Raw genomic sequence first — 16,182 nt, 5'->3', positions numbered from 1 at the left:
AATTTTATAAAGATTTGCAAATTTTATATGAATTTTCAGTTCAGCTAAAATTCATATTCCTTATGTGTTGTTTTGCTTTGAGTTTGCAAAGATGTATTAAGAACTGAATCAACTGATGCATTATCTTATTTCATTTCATTTCGTTTCTATAATCTGAAATCTACATCACGTGTAGGAAACTGATCAAATGTTGGAGGAGAAAGATCGTATAAGGTAATCTTTTGTTTTACTTAATTTTTTAGTTATATATTCCCCTACAAAACAGAAAAATCTATCATCATCTTTTGTCCTTAAAACTAACCAATCTTTCATTCCTCTTATAAAAACAAAACTCACATACTTGTCTCCTAACGATAAACTAATAAGCAAATATAAAAATCTTTCTTCGTTTACTTAATCTCTTTCTATTTAAGTATATTCTTGTTGCTCATTACCAAAGGTATGTTTTCTAGGTTAAGTACATTACAAGTCACCAGTTTCTTACCCAACAAGTTTCTGTTTTCTCAAAAGAACATAGTAATGGAACGGACAGTTTACTGTCTTAGTCTAAAAATGAACCTTTCTCTATTTCTTATTTCTTAGTTTGTGATGGAAGCTCTCTTCTTGAGTTCTTCTTCCTCCTCCATTGCTGCGTCAATCAAACTTTCAAGATTACACGACCGTCGTGACTGGTGCACTTTGTTAAGGGACAAGAAAAGGGTAGGACCCACCTGGTGCCGCGTAGGTGGTGGTGGAGGTGATGGGAGAAACATCAAACCAGAGAGGCCTATTAGGGTCTCTTCGCTTTTGAAAGACAGAGGTCAAGTATTGATTAGGGAACAGAGTTCGCCTGCTATGGACGCTGAGACATTGGTTCTGTCACCTAATGTGAATGGAACAGCCATTGAGATGAATGGAGTGAAAACTCTGATGCCTTTCAATGGTGCTGCTATGGTGGGGATCAAACAAGGACTTGGCATCGTTAGTTATCTCCAAGGGAAGACGTTTCTAATCACTGGCTCCACTGGCTTCTTAGCTAAAGGTACGTAACAAACTTATACATGGCCGGTTTTTAGATTTTGGGGAGACTACAAACAATTTAATAAAGGTTTATATACTTCTTTTATTATAATTTTGAGGTCCATATATATATATGTTTTTTTTTCTAAAATTTTGGGGATCATAAGAGACATGTTTCACCAGCATATGTTCAAGACCGGCCCTGAACTTACATACAAAATTTATAATATTCCATTACCCATGTGATATGTCCAGTACTGATTGAGAAGGTTTTGAGAATGGCTCCTGATGTTGGGAAAATATATCTCTTGATTAAAGCTAAAAACAAAGAAGCAGCGATCCAGCGGTTAAAGAACGAGGTAAGTTCATCTTCTTTTTGATTCTTGCTTAGTCTAATTTTTGTTTCAGGTTATGTGCATGATGATAGTCCATGGGGTTGCTGCTTTTTTCAGGTGTTAGATGCAGAGCTTTTTAAAAATCTAAGAGAGACTCATGGAGCATCTTACCAGTCTTTCATGTTGGACAAGCTTGTCCCTGTGACAGGAAACATTTGCGATTCAAACATTGGGTTGCAAACAGATTCAGCAGAGGAGATTGCAAAAGAAGTTGATGTGATTATCAACTCAGCTGCCAATACAACCTTCAATGAAAGGTTATTAGATTATGTGTTTCTAGTTCTCTTGTTTTGTTATCTAGATAATATCTATGCATCTTATCTTACTAATTTTGGAGGAGATTGCAGATATGATGTTGCTTTGGACATAAACACACGAGGGCCTGGTAATCTCATGGGATTCGCCAAGAAGTGCAAGAAACTCAAGCTTTTCTTGCAAGTATCTACAGGTACGTGAATGCCAAACACATAAATGTTTTGTAATGTTTTGGGTTTTTTTTTTATTTAAAAAAATTATTATGCAGCTTATGTGAACGGACAAAGACAAGGAAGGATCATGGAGAAGCCCTTCTCGATGGGAGATTGTATAGCTACAGAGAACTTCATGGAAGGTAACAGGAAAGCATTAGATATCGATAAAGAGATGAAGCTAGCTCTTGATGCTGCAAGAAAAGGGACTCAAGATCAAGATGAGGCGCAGAAGATGAAGGATCTCGGTCTAGAGAGGTAGTAATCTAAATAATAAATATTCACCTTTGACTATTGCTACACTCTTAAACACACAAAAAAAAATGAAACAGGGCAAGATCATATGGATGGCAAGACACTTATGTTTTCACCAAAGCAATGGGAGAAATGATGATCAATAGCACTAGAGGGGACGTACCTGTGGTTATTATAAGGCCTAGCGTCATCGAAAGCACTTACAAAGACCCTTTCCCTGGATGGATGGAAGGAAACAGGTAACTTGTATTTATATGTCACATGATGTATAGATGTGAATGTATACATAACATAACTAATTCTTAATCTACAAAACAGGATGATGGATCCTATAGTGCTGTGTTATGGAAAAGGACAGCTCACAGGGTTCTTGGTTGATCCAAAAGGAGTTCTTGATGTGGTTCCGGCTGATATGGTCGTTAATGCGACATTAGCTGCTATAGCAAAGCATGGAATGGCTAAGGCAGATACAGAACCTGAGATAAACGTGTATCAGATCGCTTCTTCAGCGATAAATCCTCTTGTTTTCGAGGACTTAGCTGAGCTTCTTTATAACCATTACAAATCTACCCCGTGCATGGACTCGAAAGGTGTTCCTATTAGGGTGCCTTTGATGAAGCTTTTCGACTCCGTTGATGATTTCTCGGATCATTTGTGGAGAGATGCTCAAGAACGGAGTGGATTAATGAATGGTATGGACTCATCGGATAGTAAGATACTACAGAAGCTTAAATTCATTTGCAAGAAATCTATTGAGCAAGCCAAACACCTTGCCACTATTTATGAGCCATACACTTTCTATGGTGGAAGGTAAGAACTAAGAACTTTAATGATTATATGACCAAAACGAAAAACTTTGAATCTTTTTGTTTGTTTTCTTTTTTTTTTTGCTGAAGATTTGATAACAGCAATACACATAGATTAATGGAGAATATGTCTGAAGAAGAGAAGCTTGAGTTTGGGTTTGATGTTGGAAGCATTAACTGGAATGACTACATTACAAATGTTCACATTCCCGGTTTAAGAAGACATGTTTTGAAAGGAAGGGCTTAGGTCAAATCTTTTCTTTGATCGTTTTTCTATGTCTAATCGTGTTATGTTATCTAATATATGATTTTAAATTGTAATAATTTGAAAGTAATAATTTATCTCAAGTTTACCAAAGTCTAATCACGATCGAACTCGAAGGGATCCAAAACGAACCTAAAACGTGTCTTCTAAGTTTAGTGTAAACGTTATTTTATAAACAAAACTGTTACATGCAAGACTTTTATGAAAAGTCTATATAATATTTCAGAAGTATGAGAGGGAAAACTCAGAATTCCCAGTAAACATAGTACAGAAGTTAGCAAGATTAATGGGAAGTTCTTAGCGGAATATAAGAACCCGTCTCTTAATTTTTAACTAAAAAAATTAAGAACCGGATTCTTAACTTTTTTTTAGTTAAAAGTTAAGAGACAAGTTATTATATTTCTTAAGTGCCTCATCTTAAGAGCACTTGCAACGGGGGATGACATAGAGTCCTTAAGCCCGGTCCGTTGCAGATTTTGGATTTTTTAATTAATATAAACCCAGCCCATTTGACGGATTGATCCGTAAATAGCATCTTGACGGACCCGGTCCGTGGGCGACGTGGCGGAAAGAGATTGGACGGAGGAGCGTTTGTGTTTGGTATTGGCGAAAAAAAAACCTCCTTTCGACGAAAGCAAAGAAAAAAAAAACCTCTCAACTCTCCAGGGCGATTTGTCGGATCCCACCGTCGCGATTCAACTTCGTCTGATCCTCAAGGTAAGTAGAAGCGTTTTCTTCTATATCGATCTCCTGTGGTTGTTTCCATTCATATTCAATAGATTTGGGATCGTTTCGTATCAAAATTAGGGTTCGAAAAAAATCTGCGATTTGAGGATTTTTTATATTAGGGTTTGAAAACCCTTTTGGGTCTCGATCGCTTTTGGGATTTGAAAACCCTTTTGGGTCTCGATCGATTTAGGGATTTGAAAACCCTTTTCGGGTCTCGATCGATTTAGGGATTTAAAAATTGTGCATTTTTCCATTCGATTTAGGGTTGCGACTCTATTTAGTGTTGATATGTTCGTCTTTCTTATTGTTTTTCAAAATTAATGCTAATTTTTGTGTTTTGCTTGTCTCTTTCTTTGCAGGTTAACGAAAATGGGAAGGTATAGCTATAGCCAGCCGTCCTCATCATCAGCGTCTGTCGACATCACCTCACTTCTCGAAGCTGAAGCTCAGGGTTACGCCGATGAAGCTCAGAGTAGCTTCGATAATGGAGAGCCGTTTCAGAACCAACCTCAACCTGAGGGGGATGATGGCATCCCGACGATCTGCTACTGTGGGAGTGAGCCGGTTGTTGCTACAGCCTACACGGAAAAAGATCCAGGCCGTAGGTATTTCAGCTGCAACAATGTCGTTGATGGAGCCACTCACATCTGGAAGTGGTGGGATGACGCGGTCATGGAGGAGATGAGGGACTTTCAGACGGAGATAAGACGGCTTAAGGAAGCAGTTGCAGAGAGAGAGCAGAAGCTGCTGCTGCTAGAGAAGACTGTGTACGACGCAGGAAAGGATACCACACGAGTTAAGCTAATGGTGTGCCTGCTAGTGGTCATAGGTTTGGTAATCTTGGTTCTACATGGTAAGTTCTCGACTTATTTGGATTTCATTTTCAGTTTATGCGTTTGTATTAAAACATTTGACTGCCTAATGTTACTTGTTTGCAGGAGTAGCTTCAAAGGCTTCAATGGGGAGTGTTCTATCACCTGTCCAATGGCGAAAAAAGTAAAGGTACTCTGCTTTTCTTTTCTATCACTTGACAATGTATATTCCGTAAAAAAAAAATTCCAATTGTCGGGTTATAGACACCTTCTGTACAGTCAAATCCCAGTAGATCTTGAATCACCCGAGCCTTTTTGGCTCGGGTCTCAAGCTCCTGATGATTCTCCTAGCGAAATCTCTCCTGAATGTCCTAGCCAAATCCCTCCTGAGTGTCCTAGTCAAGTCCCTGGTCAGTCTCGTAGGCAAGTCCCTGAGGAGTATGTTAAGACCTTTCCAGATAGAAGGAAATATACACCCAAAGAGGATAGGATCCTTATTGGTGCTTGGCTTAACACCAGTAAGGACCCTCTCGTAGGCAACGAGCAGAGAGCTGTTGCTTTCTGGAAGCGTATTGTAGACTACTACAACGCCAGCCCTCAGCTCGTTGGGGAAGTACCGCGGGAGGTTACTTCTTGTAAGCAGAGGTGGTCTAGGATCAATCATGAAGTATCCAGATTCACTGGTTGCTACAACCAGGCGCTGAGGGAGCAGAGAAGCGGCCAAAATGATGATGATGTGATCAAAGCTGCTTACGACATATTCTTCACCAAGTACGATACCAAGTTCACACTCGATCACTGCTGGAGAGAGCTCAGGCATGAGCAGAAATGGGCCTCCACATATATGGCTAAGGATGGTGGAAAGGAAAAGCGGAGGCCGGTGGTGGATCTTGACGGACCAGAAGAAAATGTTGTTGGAGAAGATGAGGATAGACCCGTCGGGGTAAAGGCTGCGAAAGGTGCCAGTAAGAAGAAGAAGAGTGGTCGAAATGAGGAGTTGTCTAAGCTACAAGGCGTTTTGGAACTTAAGGAAAAACTGTCTAGAAATAAAGTCCTTGATCGCTTGCTGGCCAAGAAAGAGCCATTGTCTGAGATCGAAACAACACTAAAAATGAAGCTTATGTCTGAAGTGTTATGATGTGTACTGTGTGTTCTTTGAGGTCACTTGTAGGAAAAGTTAGTACTTGTTGTGTGATGTGTGTACTTGCTTAGTTGTTACAGCTATACTAACCATTTTTTAAACGTGTTGTTGCAGGTAGTTCTTTGAGGTCACGGGAGTTGTCACGGGTGGATTTAGAGTACTGAGAGCATTTTGGCATGTAGCTCCTGCTCATAAGTCACGGGTTTTCCCTTCTTGTAGTATAAGTACTCGGATATGTATCTCTTTCTCCTCAACATCAAAAACCTTATCATCAAAACCTTTGTAATATTTTGGAACCAAAACCATTGTAATATTTGTCTGCTACTTGCTTCTCTCAATCCTTTGTATCCATCTCATCAACTTGCTTCTCTGTACCATAACCATAATCAGGTTTCGGTTGTTGTTTCATATGGCTTACATGCATTTTGTTTCAGTTTTACATGCATTTTGGTCGCTATCGTCTTTGGCATCTTAGGTTTTACATGCTTGTTAATATGGCTTACATGCATTTTGTTTCAGTTTTACATGCTTGTTAATATATGTTTTAACTTTTAACTAGTTGTATCAGTTATAAGAACGGCTATATTTATTCTCACTTTGTTTCTAGAATTTTCTTCATTTATAAAAACTAGAATCCCAAACTACCAAAAAATAAGAAAAGATTTAAAAGTAGAAAAAATCAAAATATTTTTAACTTATAAGAAAAAAATAGAAAAGATTTAAAAGTAGAAAAAATCAAAATATTTTTAACTTATAAGAAAAAAATAAGAAATGATCTTCGTGATAGGCAAACTCATGAACGATTGAAGAATGATTTGATCGAAAACATTTGGAATAAATTTGGCGATGAAGATTAATAATTAGTATCTTTATATTTAAACCTTGTATATTTTAATCCTTGTATCTTTTAATCCTTGTATCTTTAAATTGAATCTTTGTACCTTTTATTTTAATTATGCAATTAATAAATTTTCAATTTTAATTTTTTTTGTTAAAAAAAATAATATTTTAATGTTAAGGACTCCGTTTTCGGGATCACCATTGGACGAGCTTTTAGGACTCGAATCCTTCACTGTTCAAACAAAAAAAAAAGCAAAAAATTATATAATAAACAATTCCCAAGGATCCCAATGTGGGGATGACCATTGCAAGTGCTCTAAGAATCTCTCATTAATCATGCTCTAATTAGAGTAGGCAACATGAAACCCATCAACGTAGATGGGAGAACAAAAAAGATCCAGTAGTAACACAAAGGTATAATTCATATAGCACAAGGATGAGACTTTTCAGCTAGTATTCAATCCAACGTTATCATCAATGGTACTAAAACATATTTGTAGTTTAGTGTAAACGTTATTTTGAAACCAAACCGTTAAATGGTGATTTTCCCAAAGAACTGTTAAATAATGAATTAACATAAACGTATCAATTAATTACTCTTTCACAAATAAAACGTCTACGCATTGCCCTATAACATCTGTAGTTCCTTGTCACCAATCTAACATCCTAAACCAAAAGTAAATATGGCAATGTCTCTTTCCATGTTAACTCTTGTATTCACCGTAGTATTTATCATGGCTCACACAACTTTTTCCCAACAATTTGATCGATATTCACTAGAGGTACCAGAAGATGTGAACATATCTCCCATGCCAGATTTTGATATCTACGTCGAAACTCCCGATGAATCTCCATTCGAAGCTGATTCACCGACAATGGAATATAACATGAAACTTGGGAGACAGTACTCGGACAAACAATTCAATTTTCTTCAGATTTGCCTTCAAAAGCTGAATTCGGATTGTGGAGATAACATTGTCAAGAACATGTTGGATAAAACTACGACGCAATTGACGAATGAATGTTGTCTTATTCTATTAAAGATTGGCAAAGATTGTCAACTAGGAGTGGCACATATCATTTCTTCAAACACTGAATATAATAATATTGCTTCTAAGGCTATTCCAAAAAGCAAACATACATGGAAAGATTGTGTCCGCAGAGTTGGGAGCCATATTGGTTCTCCAATTTTTTTAGAAGAACTAAACTAATATTTCATCGTCTTGATATTATATGCATTTTGAGATTTTTTTTGGAAAAACTAAACTAATATTTCATCATCTTGATATTATATGCGTTTTGAATTTTATGATTCCTATCACACCACTGAAAAATGCATTATACGTTTGATGTACTATTAAGATTATATGGCCATGCCCATGCAAATATACATATTTTCTAATCAAGGTTCTCGGATCCAATGAAAAATACTCAATGATGGTATCGTTCTCGTTTGATAGAGAATAAACTGTTCCAACTTGGGTTGGTTTGCAAAATACTGTCAAAAAATCATTTACTTAACGGCAAAACAATGTAAAATATATTTGATATATGTTTTCATAAGTTATATGTAGAAAGAATGCGAATCACAACAGCGCATACCGCCAAACGCAATTGTAGATCTTAAGTTATATTATGACCCATATAACTTTTCAACAAATACTCATTTCCCTATAAGTTATATCGTCTGTTGTCACCAATCTAAAATCCAAAATCAAAAACAAATAAGCCAAAGTCTCTTCTCATGGTGATACTTGTATCCATAGTAGTAGGTTCGACGTCTCAGCCAACTTTTTTCGAGAAATTGATCAATAGTCACAAAAGGTATAAGAAAATGTGAACATGTCTCCTATTGAAGCTCCCGCCAATTTACTAGAAATTAAATATGAGATGGAGCTTATGCATCATTACTCGCATGAACATTCTCGATTTTCTTCATGTTTGCCTACAAAATTAGAATTCGAAATGTGGAAACGACATTTTTAAGAACATGTTGGATGAGATGACGACACAAATATTGACAGATGAATGTTGTTGTATTTATTAAAGACGGACATTTAGGACTGACCCAAATTATTATTCCGATTTATGAGTATAAAGATATTGCTTCTAACACAATTTCGAAAATCAACAGAGATGAAACAATTGTGTTTGGGAAGTTGGGAGCCCGGAGCCAAATTGGTGCTCCTGTCTCTTCGGATGATTTAAACAATAGCACCTCATTATGATGTTATATGTGTTTTCAGTGTTATGATTGTTACCATTATACCAAGTGTTTTGTCTGCACATACGGTCATAATCATCTTATAAATACTTATTAATTTATGTTTTATTAATTCAAAAATGGCATAATAAAACTCTAATTGGTGACCATGTTGAAGGAAAAAAATTATGGTGAATTCTTTGTCCCTCAAAATTTATCCAGTTATATTGAATTTTAGTCAAATTATTGAAAGGTGGATTCCATTTTTTTCCTCTAAATTCCCTATGGAGGAATGAATTTATAAGGAAAAATTTCCCCTATGCAATTTTGATAAGGAACAAATTGAACAAAATTCATATTTTATTTTGGTTTTTCAATTTGTCAAATGAAAATTTATTTTTCATTTTTTCCATTATTCTAGTGATCACCAACTGAAGCCATAGTGTTTCCCATATTAAACTTAAACTAGTTTTAAGTAAAAGCAATTAAAAGAAAATTTGTTTTAAACTTAGTTTTTAATTATGATTTCAAATAGTTAAATCAAACATCCAATTATTAATATATGTCAAAAAATGTTTATCAAAGTATATATTTATTATTGTGTTAAAAGGTTTTAAAACACTCATATATTAAAAATAGTTAGAAAATATCTTTATATGAATATTGTTCTTTGACTAATATTTAATTATAAATTGTTTTATATCTTAATTTTTTAAATTTATAATAAAAAATATTGTTTTCAGATAGTAACATAATATATAAATATATATATATATATATAATAATTCTCTTAATTTTTAAAATATATTTTCACTATTTTATTATATTAGTTTATAATTAATTATTAATTATTTAAAATAAAATAAAATAAAACTCGTGTTTCATTATAAATTCATTACGGGTTTTGTGCAAATTAATAAATACTCGGTTAAAAAATAATAATAAATCAATTACCTATTTAAGACTTAAAACCTAATAAAATATGACAAATAAATATATATATATAAGAATTCTCTTAATTTTTAAAATATATTTTCACAATTTTATTATATTAGTTTATAATTAATTATTAATTATTTAAAATAAAATAAAATTTGTGTTTCATTATAAATTCATTACGGGTTTTGTGTAAATTAGTAAATATTCGGTTAAAAAATAATAATAAATCTACCTATTTAAAACTTAAAACCTAATAAAATATGAAAAATAAGAAAATTAACTACATATTTAATATTTAATATAACATATAAATTTAATATTATTAAATAAAAATTCATTTTTAATTATATATAAAATTCTATTTTTTAAATTAATAAATTAGTGATTCAGCTAAAAACTAATAATAAATCAATGACTTAGATAAAACTTATAAAAATAAGTAAAATTGTCTAAAATCATGGAAAACATGACGCATAAGCAAATTCACTTCTCAAATAATAGTATAGATATTCATACTCCCTCGTTTTTTAATTGAAAAAAATACTTTTATTTTCTAAACAAAAAGTCATTAATATTTTTTTTGTCAGCAAACTCATTAAATATCTATATAACTATAGTTCAACTAATCAAAAAATAAATTACAGAATATAACGAGCCATATTATATAAGAATTTACATAATTTTATATTTAATTTTGAAAATATTATAAAAATTTGAAGTAAGACAAACTTTTTGAAGTGTTAAATATTTTTTTTAAAAGAGAGAATATTAATCAATTATCATTACACTTTTGGTAATCAAGAAACTCAAACCATAAAATAATTATGTTGGTATCTTAATATAGTGTTGGATTACCAAGAATGATCCTTTCTCAGAAAAAGAAAAACATACTAAAAATGCATGGAAAAACAGATATATGCTACTCTGGAATAAACAATTTTTTTTTGTTTCAAATGTGTGAAATATTAATGATACATGAAATACATACGTTTGACACAATTTTCAATTTTTACAAGTATTAAATCATTTTCAAAAGTATGTTAATGCATGAGGCAGTAAAATATATGTCATTGAAAAATAATTTGATACATTCATCTAAAATAAAACTTAAGACACTCATGCCCCAACTATCTACATATTCAATATGAATACTAATAGTCCAAATTTCATGCTACTTCTTTTTAAAACTTTTGGTGAATAAATTTGTAATACTTTTAGTGAATAAAAATATAAAAAAATTAGGATTACATGAAATTATGGAATATTCGATTAGATAAAAAAGCTAGCAGCTGCTAGTTTGAGTCTGACATAAAAATCTTAACCTCCGGCAACCTAGGTCCGCAATTCCGCATAGCTGTGAGATCCTCATTGTCACCGGCTAAAACATTTTTTTCTTGAACTCTGGTGTGTTTCATTTCAAACGTATGGACCTTAGTCTTAGTTTAGTGTAAACGTTATTTTGAAACAAAAATATTAAATGATGATTTTACCCAAAAACTGTTAAATAATGAATAACATAAAACTATCAATGAATAAAGAGAAAAAGACTAGTATAGCACCAAACCAAGTTTTTGTTCCCAAAGTAGCACTCAAGGTTCAAAGTCACAAAAATAGGTTTCATTAAAGAGGTAAATATACACTTATACCCCTTGGGTTAATTAATCCAAACCTTAGGGTTTAGAGTTAAGGGGGGTGGGGTTTTGGAATTAGGGTTTAAAATTTTATAAAAAATAAATACTAAAATAAAAAATAAAAATTTATAAAACAGTTTCAAAAATTATTTTTAAACTATAAAAAGAAAATTTAAAAAAAATAAAAAAATTCAAATTTTTTTTTTAAAAAAAATTATAAAAATTTCGAATCTGAAAACATATAATCTGAAACTATAAAAAAAAAAAATTTATTTTTTTTTATTTTTTTATTTTTTTTTATTTTTTTTTATTTTTTTTTATTTTTTTTTATTTTTTTATTTATTTTTGTTTGTTTATTTAATTTAAACCAAGGATATTAGGGACATTTTACCTTTTAATGAATGTCATTTTTGTGACTTTCTCCTTCTAGTGCTTTTTTTGAGACATAAACTTCAAAAGGTGCTATTATTGACAATTGCCCATGAATAAATTTATCATCAATTGATTACTCTTCCAAATAAAACGTACGTTATTTTGAAACAAAAATATTAAATGATGATTTTACCCAAAAACTGTTAAATAATGAATAACATAAAACTATCAACGAATAAATTTATCATCAATTAATTAGTCTTCCACAAATAAAACGTACGCACTTCCCTATAACATCTCTAATTCATTTTCACCAATCTAACATCCTAAACCAAAGGAAAATATGGCAAAGTCTCTTTCCATGTTAATGTTTGTATTCACAGTAGTATCTTTCATGTCTCCCACAATATTTTCCCAAGAATATGATTATTCACTAGAAGATGTGAGCATACCTCCTATACCAGATTATATCGAAGCTCCATCACAACCACAAGTGAGTTATTACACGAACGAAGAGTTTGCTTTTCTTCAGGATTGCCTTAAAAAGGTGGAGACGGATTATTGTGCAGCTAAAATTTTTAAGGACATGTTGGATGAGACTACGACGCCGTTGACGATTGGATGTTGTCGTAATCTATTAAAGATTGGCAGAGATTGTCATCTAGTAGTAGCTAAATTCGAATCTGTACCCCAGAATGCTTTTATAGATCCTAGTGCAGCTAATGCAGTCGCAAAAAGCAAATATACATGGAAGGATTGTGTCCGCAGAATTGAGAGCTACATTGGTGCTCCCGAGCAATCCCAAGAATTTGATCGATATTCACCAGAGGTACCAGAGGTACCAGAAGATGTGAACATATCTCCTACGCCGGATTTTGATATCCATGATGCTCATGATCCTCCATCCGCCGATTCACCGTCATTGGACCACCGAAGGTTGAGTTATTACACGGACAAAGAGTTTAGTATTCTTCAGGGTTGCCTTGATAAGGTGGAGACAGGATATTGTGGAGCTAAAATTTTGACGGACATGTTGGATGAGACTACGACGCCGTTGCCGATTGAATGTTGTCGTTATCTATTAAAGATTGGCAGAGATTGTCATCTAGTAGTAGCTAAATACGAAACTATACCCCAGTTTGCTTATTTTGATCCTAGTGCATCTAACGCAGTCCCAAAAAGCAAATATACATGGAAGGATTGTGTCCGCAGAGTTGAGAGCCATATTGGTGCTCCGATCTCTTTGGAATAACTAAACTAATATTTCATCAGATATTATATGCGTTTTAAAATTTTATGATTGTTTTATTATATTAAACAATTATCCCTCTACTGGAAAATACATTATATGTTTGATGTACTCTTAAATATATATGGCATGCCCATGCAAATATATATATATATATATATAAATATTATTTGAAAAGTCAGTTTCAAAATCCTTAATGAACTAAAAAGATTGAATTTAAATACTATTATTCATTTTTTTAGTTTTATTTTTCCTTTTTCTAAATAACACATATAGTAAAAAGGAAAAAAAATATAAAGCTTAAAAACGAAAATATTTGTACATTTAATATGGTTTCATTAAAAAAGAAAGTTCACAAAATAGTAATATTTCGTTTAAAACATATTTTACATAACAAAAATATACATTCAAAGTAATAAAAATACATTCTTTATATCTCTTAATATAAAATAAATATATTTTCAAAGTAATAGAAATATTTTCTTTTTATCTATCTATTTTCTTAGATGATTACATAAATATATTTGTAATTGACTAAAAATAGTTTATAATTATTATTATTGAAATGTTTTTTCATAATCTTTAGCTGACTATAATATCTTACAATTACAGCAAAAACTACATGTAAATTATATTTTATTTATATAATTGATCTCACAAAAACAATCACAATTTTAGTGCTGATTTTTAAGAGAGATTAAAAATTGGAGTTTTTTTTAATTTGGGTAGAATTTGGAAGTTGTTTGAACGATTTTGGTGAAGGTTTGAAAATACATTTAAACAACACCATTGTTGCTTCTGAGTTATCTCTAACATTATGAATTCTAATGATATTATCACCTCCTAGGATGCTTACAGTAAAAGAAACAACAGTTTTAATTTTTTTCTTACTGGTCTTAATAAGCCCATTCAGAAATATCTCCCAATAGTCTCTTCACTGAAGGTCCCTACAGGTACACGAGACACTGCTATATGCTTCTGCATATCTTTGGCGAATATAGAGCTCATCACATAAAAACAAAAAGATGATGAACCTAAATCTTCAAATTGCAATGCGATCTCTCGCGGAAGAATCAAAACCTTGAAGTTGCTGTACTTTTCTTTTCTGTATGGTTCTCTGAGTGGGACTAAGTATTATTTATAATATTTTTTTTGTAATTATTATTATTTTTATTTTTTTATTTTAAAAACATAATATAACTTGACAATATTTTGTTTCTTTTTATAAAAGATATCAAATTTAAAATAACACAATCCTATTAGTTGGTGAACCTAGAAGTTAATAGATTGGTGAACCTAAAAGTTCAGGGTGAACCCAACAATAAGTCAATAAAGAACAACACTATTTATTTGATATATGTTTTCATAAATTATATGTAGATAGAATACAAAGCACAACGGTGCACACCAGCATATGCAACGTTAAAGTTTAGATTTTAAAATAATAAAAAACCATAATACATTTTTAACCGTAGATTTTAAGTTACATATAGATATCCATATAACTCGTACGATGAAACTTTGAATTTTGTGAAAGAAAACTCCAATAAGTTAATATAATCATGTTATTGGATAATGTACATAAATTTTAAAGGTGACTGTTTATGAGGAAACAAATCAGATATGCACGATTTTGTTTCCTACAAATGGCTAATTTTACCAATTTATATTTAAGTTGTTTAGATTGTTTTCCTTCGAGTGTGTATAGAAAATTTATTCAAAAGTATGTGGTTCATTGAATATTGATATTTACAATGAACACGTTTCATACATAGATGACATATAGATATTAACCTAAAATAACCTTAACAAAAATTAAAATACAATAACTTTCAAATCAATATTCATATATTAGTATATATAATCATACTTAGTCCCACTCACATTTACAGTCGGCTTTCCAAAACTTTGTGCTACATTATGTTTCATCTTTCAATGGCCAACACTAAACAAAAACCAGTTTCAATCTTATTGCTTACTACATTTTGCTTCTTGTCGTTATACTTTGTGAAAAATCAAGCCTTCTCAAAAGTCTCATATCCATCTACCTTAGGTCTAAACCAAGAGAAACTAACACATCTTCACTTTTACTTCCACGACATGTATGGTCACAACCCAACATCAGTGAAAGTAGCAAAAGCCGCACAAACAAACACATCTAAAACATATTTTGGTTCCATGTTCGTAATGGATTGTCCTCTAACTACACTTCCTAATATAAGCTCCAATATAATAGGGTATGCACAGGGTATGACAGCATCTGCATCTCAAACCGAATTGGGATTGTTGATGATTCTCCATTTTGTGTTTACGGAAAGAGAATATAATGGAAGCACGATTAGCATTCTTGGACGTAACCTTGTGTTTGAGAATGTTAGGGAGATGCCTGTTGTTGGAGGCAGTGGCCTGTTTCGATTCGCTAGAGGATATGCTGAGGGAAAGACTTATTCATTAGATGTGAAATCTGGAAATGCAACTCTTGAATATAATGTATTTATCTTGCATCCTTGATGTATTATACAATAATGTTAAAGCTAAACTATTTTATTATCGTTGATTCCGTGAATTTTTTTGATAATTACAGTGATGATATTTCATAATTTATAAATTTGTTTTACGTAAATTAATGTCACTATGTCCTGATTTGGAGAACAATAGTCACATTGAGAAAATGTAGATCAACTTTTTTACTACAGAGTTAAACCGCAATATAAGAACTACCACATGTAATGTGAGAGACTCAAAGTTTAGAATCCAAATGTTTTTCGATTAATTTGTTTGTTTTGATATGGATCTTTACAATACAATTTCTTAAACACTAATCATTTACAAAACTGGTTGTTAACTTTTCATTTTTTGTTGGTCCAAGATGTGACCGAGACACTTCAAATCTGTACTTATATATCTCTTTAAAATTTTGTAATCAACCAAGTTTTAGCTATCTTTGTAATACAATTTTCACTTCATGAATATTCGCATTCTCGTGAATCTTGATTGGTTGCAATAAAATAAAACAAAATCCTTGCCATCAACTGCCAAAGTCGATGTTAGAAAATAATTTTTTTTTAAACGCTAGAAT

At 32.1% G+C, this 16,182-nt stretch overlaps 4 protein-coding genes and 1 non-coding gene across 5 annotated transcripts; all 5 read left to right on the top strand.

Moving 5' to 3' along the window:
• Positions 1-330: 330 nt before the first annotated feature.
• Positions 331-3,286, top strand: LOC103845856 (fatty acyl-CoA reductase 2). Its single transcript, XM_009122756.3, has 9 exons — positions 331-439; positions 583-1,021; positions 1,255-1,358; positions 1,452-1,651; positions 1,742-1,842; positions 1,918-2,119; positions 2,194-2,355; positions 2,435-2,926; positions 3,013-3,286. The coding sequence occupies exons 2-9, from the start codon at positions 589-591 to the stop codon at positions 3,167-3,169; spliced, it is 1,851 nt and encodes a 616-aa protein (XP_009121004.1). The 5' UTR covers positions 331-439; positions 583-588; the 3' UTR covers positions 3,170-3,286.
• Positions 3,287-3,457: 171 nt separating this feature from the next.
• MIR9563A (microRNA MIR9563a) lies at positions 3,458-3,624 on the top strand. Its single transcript, NR_128623.1, is given in 1 exon segment — positions 3,458-3,624. It is a non-coding gene; the product is annotated as a microRNA MIR9563a (primary transcript).
• On the top strand, positions 3,536-6,848 carry LOC103846247. The gene is made up of 2 exons (XM_009123142.2): positions 3,536-3,904; positions 4,276-6,848. The coding sequence occupies exon 2, from the start codon at positions 4,286-4,288 to the stop codon at positions 5,864-5,866; it is 1,581 nt and encodes a 526-aa protein (XP_009121390.2). The 5' UTR covers positions 3,536-3,904; positions 4,276-4,285; the 3' UTR covers positions 5,867-6,848.
• Positions 6,849-7,195: 347 nt separating this feature from the next.
• On the top strand, positions 7,196-10,214 carry LOC117128967 (protein DOWN-REGULATED IN DIF1 11-like). The gene has a single exon (XM_033282110.1). The coding sequence runs from the start codon at positions 7,393-7,395 to the stop codon at positions 7,918-7,920; it is 528 nt and encodes a 175-aa protein (XP_033138001.1). The 5' UTR covers positions 7,196-7,392; the 3' UTR covers positions 7,921-10,214.
• Positions 10,215-11,756: 1,542 nt separating this feature from the next.
• On the top strand, positions 11,757-15,660 carry LOC117126250. The gene has a single exon (XM_033274043.1). It carries the CDS (start codon positions 12,198-12,200, stop codon positions 13,104-13,106), a length of 909 nt encoding a protein of 302 aa, XP_033129934.1. The 5' UTR covers positions 11,757-12,197; the 3' UTR covers positions 13,107-15,660.
• The last annotated feature ends 522 nt before the right edge of the window (positions 15,661-16,182 follow it).

Source organism: Brassica rapa, chromosome A01 (genome assembly GCF_000309985.2).
Source record: "Brassica rapa cultivar Chiifu-401-42 chromosome A01, CAAS_Brap_v3.01, whole genome shotgun sequence".
NCBI classification, from domain to species: Eukaryota; Viridiplantae; Streptophyta; class Magnoliopsida; order Brassicales; family Brassicaceae; genus Brassica; species Brassica rapa.
Note: the sequence above shows the minus strand (reverse complement) of the source record. Positions and strands in the feature narration are given on the sequence as shown.

What these genes read in the sequence shown, in the direction of transcription:
- LOC103845856 (XM_009122756.3), top strand. Translation starts at nt 589, where the DNA reads ATGGAAGCTCTCTTCTTGAGTTCTTCTTCCTCCTCCATTGCTGCGTCA. An exon ending in AATACAACCTTCAATGAAAG is followed by an intron (nt 1,652 to 1,741) that starts GTTATTAGATTA and finishes AGGAGATTGCAG; the next exon opens with ATATGATGTTGCTTTGGACA. An exon ending in TACACTTTCTATGGTGGAAG is followed by an intron (nt 2,927 to 3,012) that starts GTAAGAACTAAG and finishes TTTTTGCTGAAG; the next exon opens with ATTTGATAACAGCAATACAC.
- LOC103846247 (XM_009123142.2), top strand. Translation starts at nt 4,286, where the DNA reads ATGGGAAGGTATAGCTATAGCCAGCCGTCCTCATCATCAGCGTCTGTC.
- LOC117128967 (XM_033282110.1), top strand. Translation starts at nt 7,393, where the DNA reads ATGGCAATGTCTCTTTCCATGTTAACTCTTGTATTCACCGTAGTATTT.
- LOC117126250 (XM_033274043.1), top strand. Translation starts at nt 12,198, where the DNA reads ATGGCAAAGTCTCTTTCCATGTTAATGTTTGTATTCACAGTAGTATCT.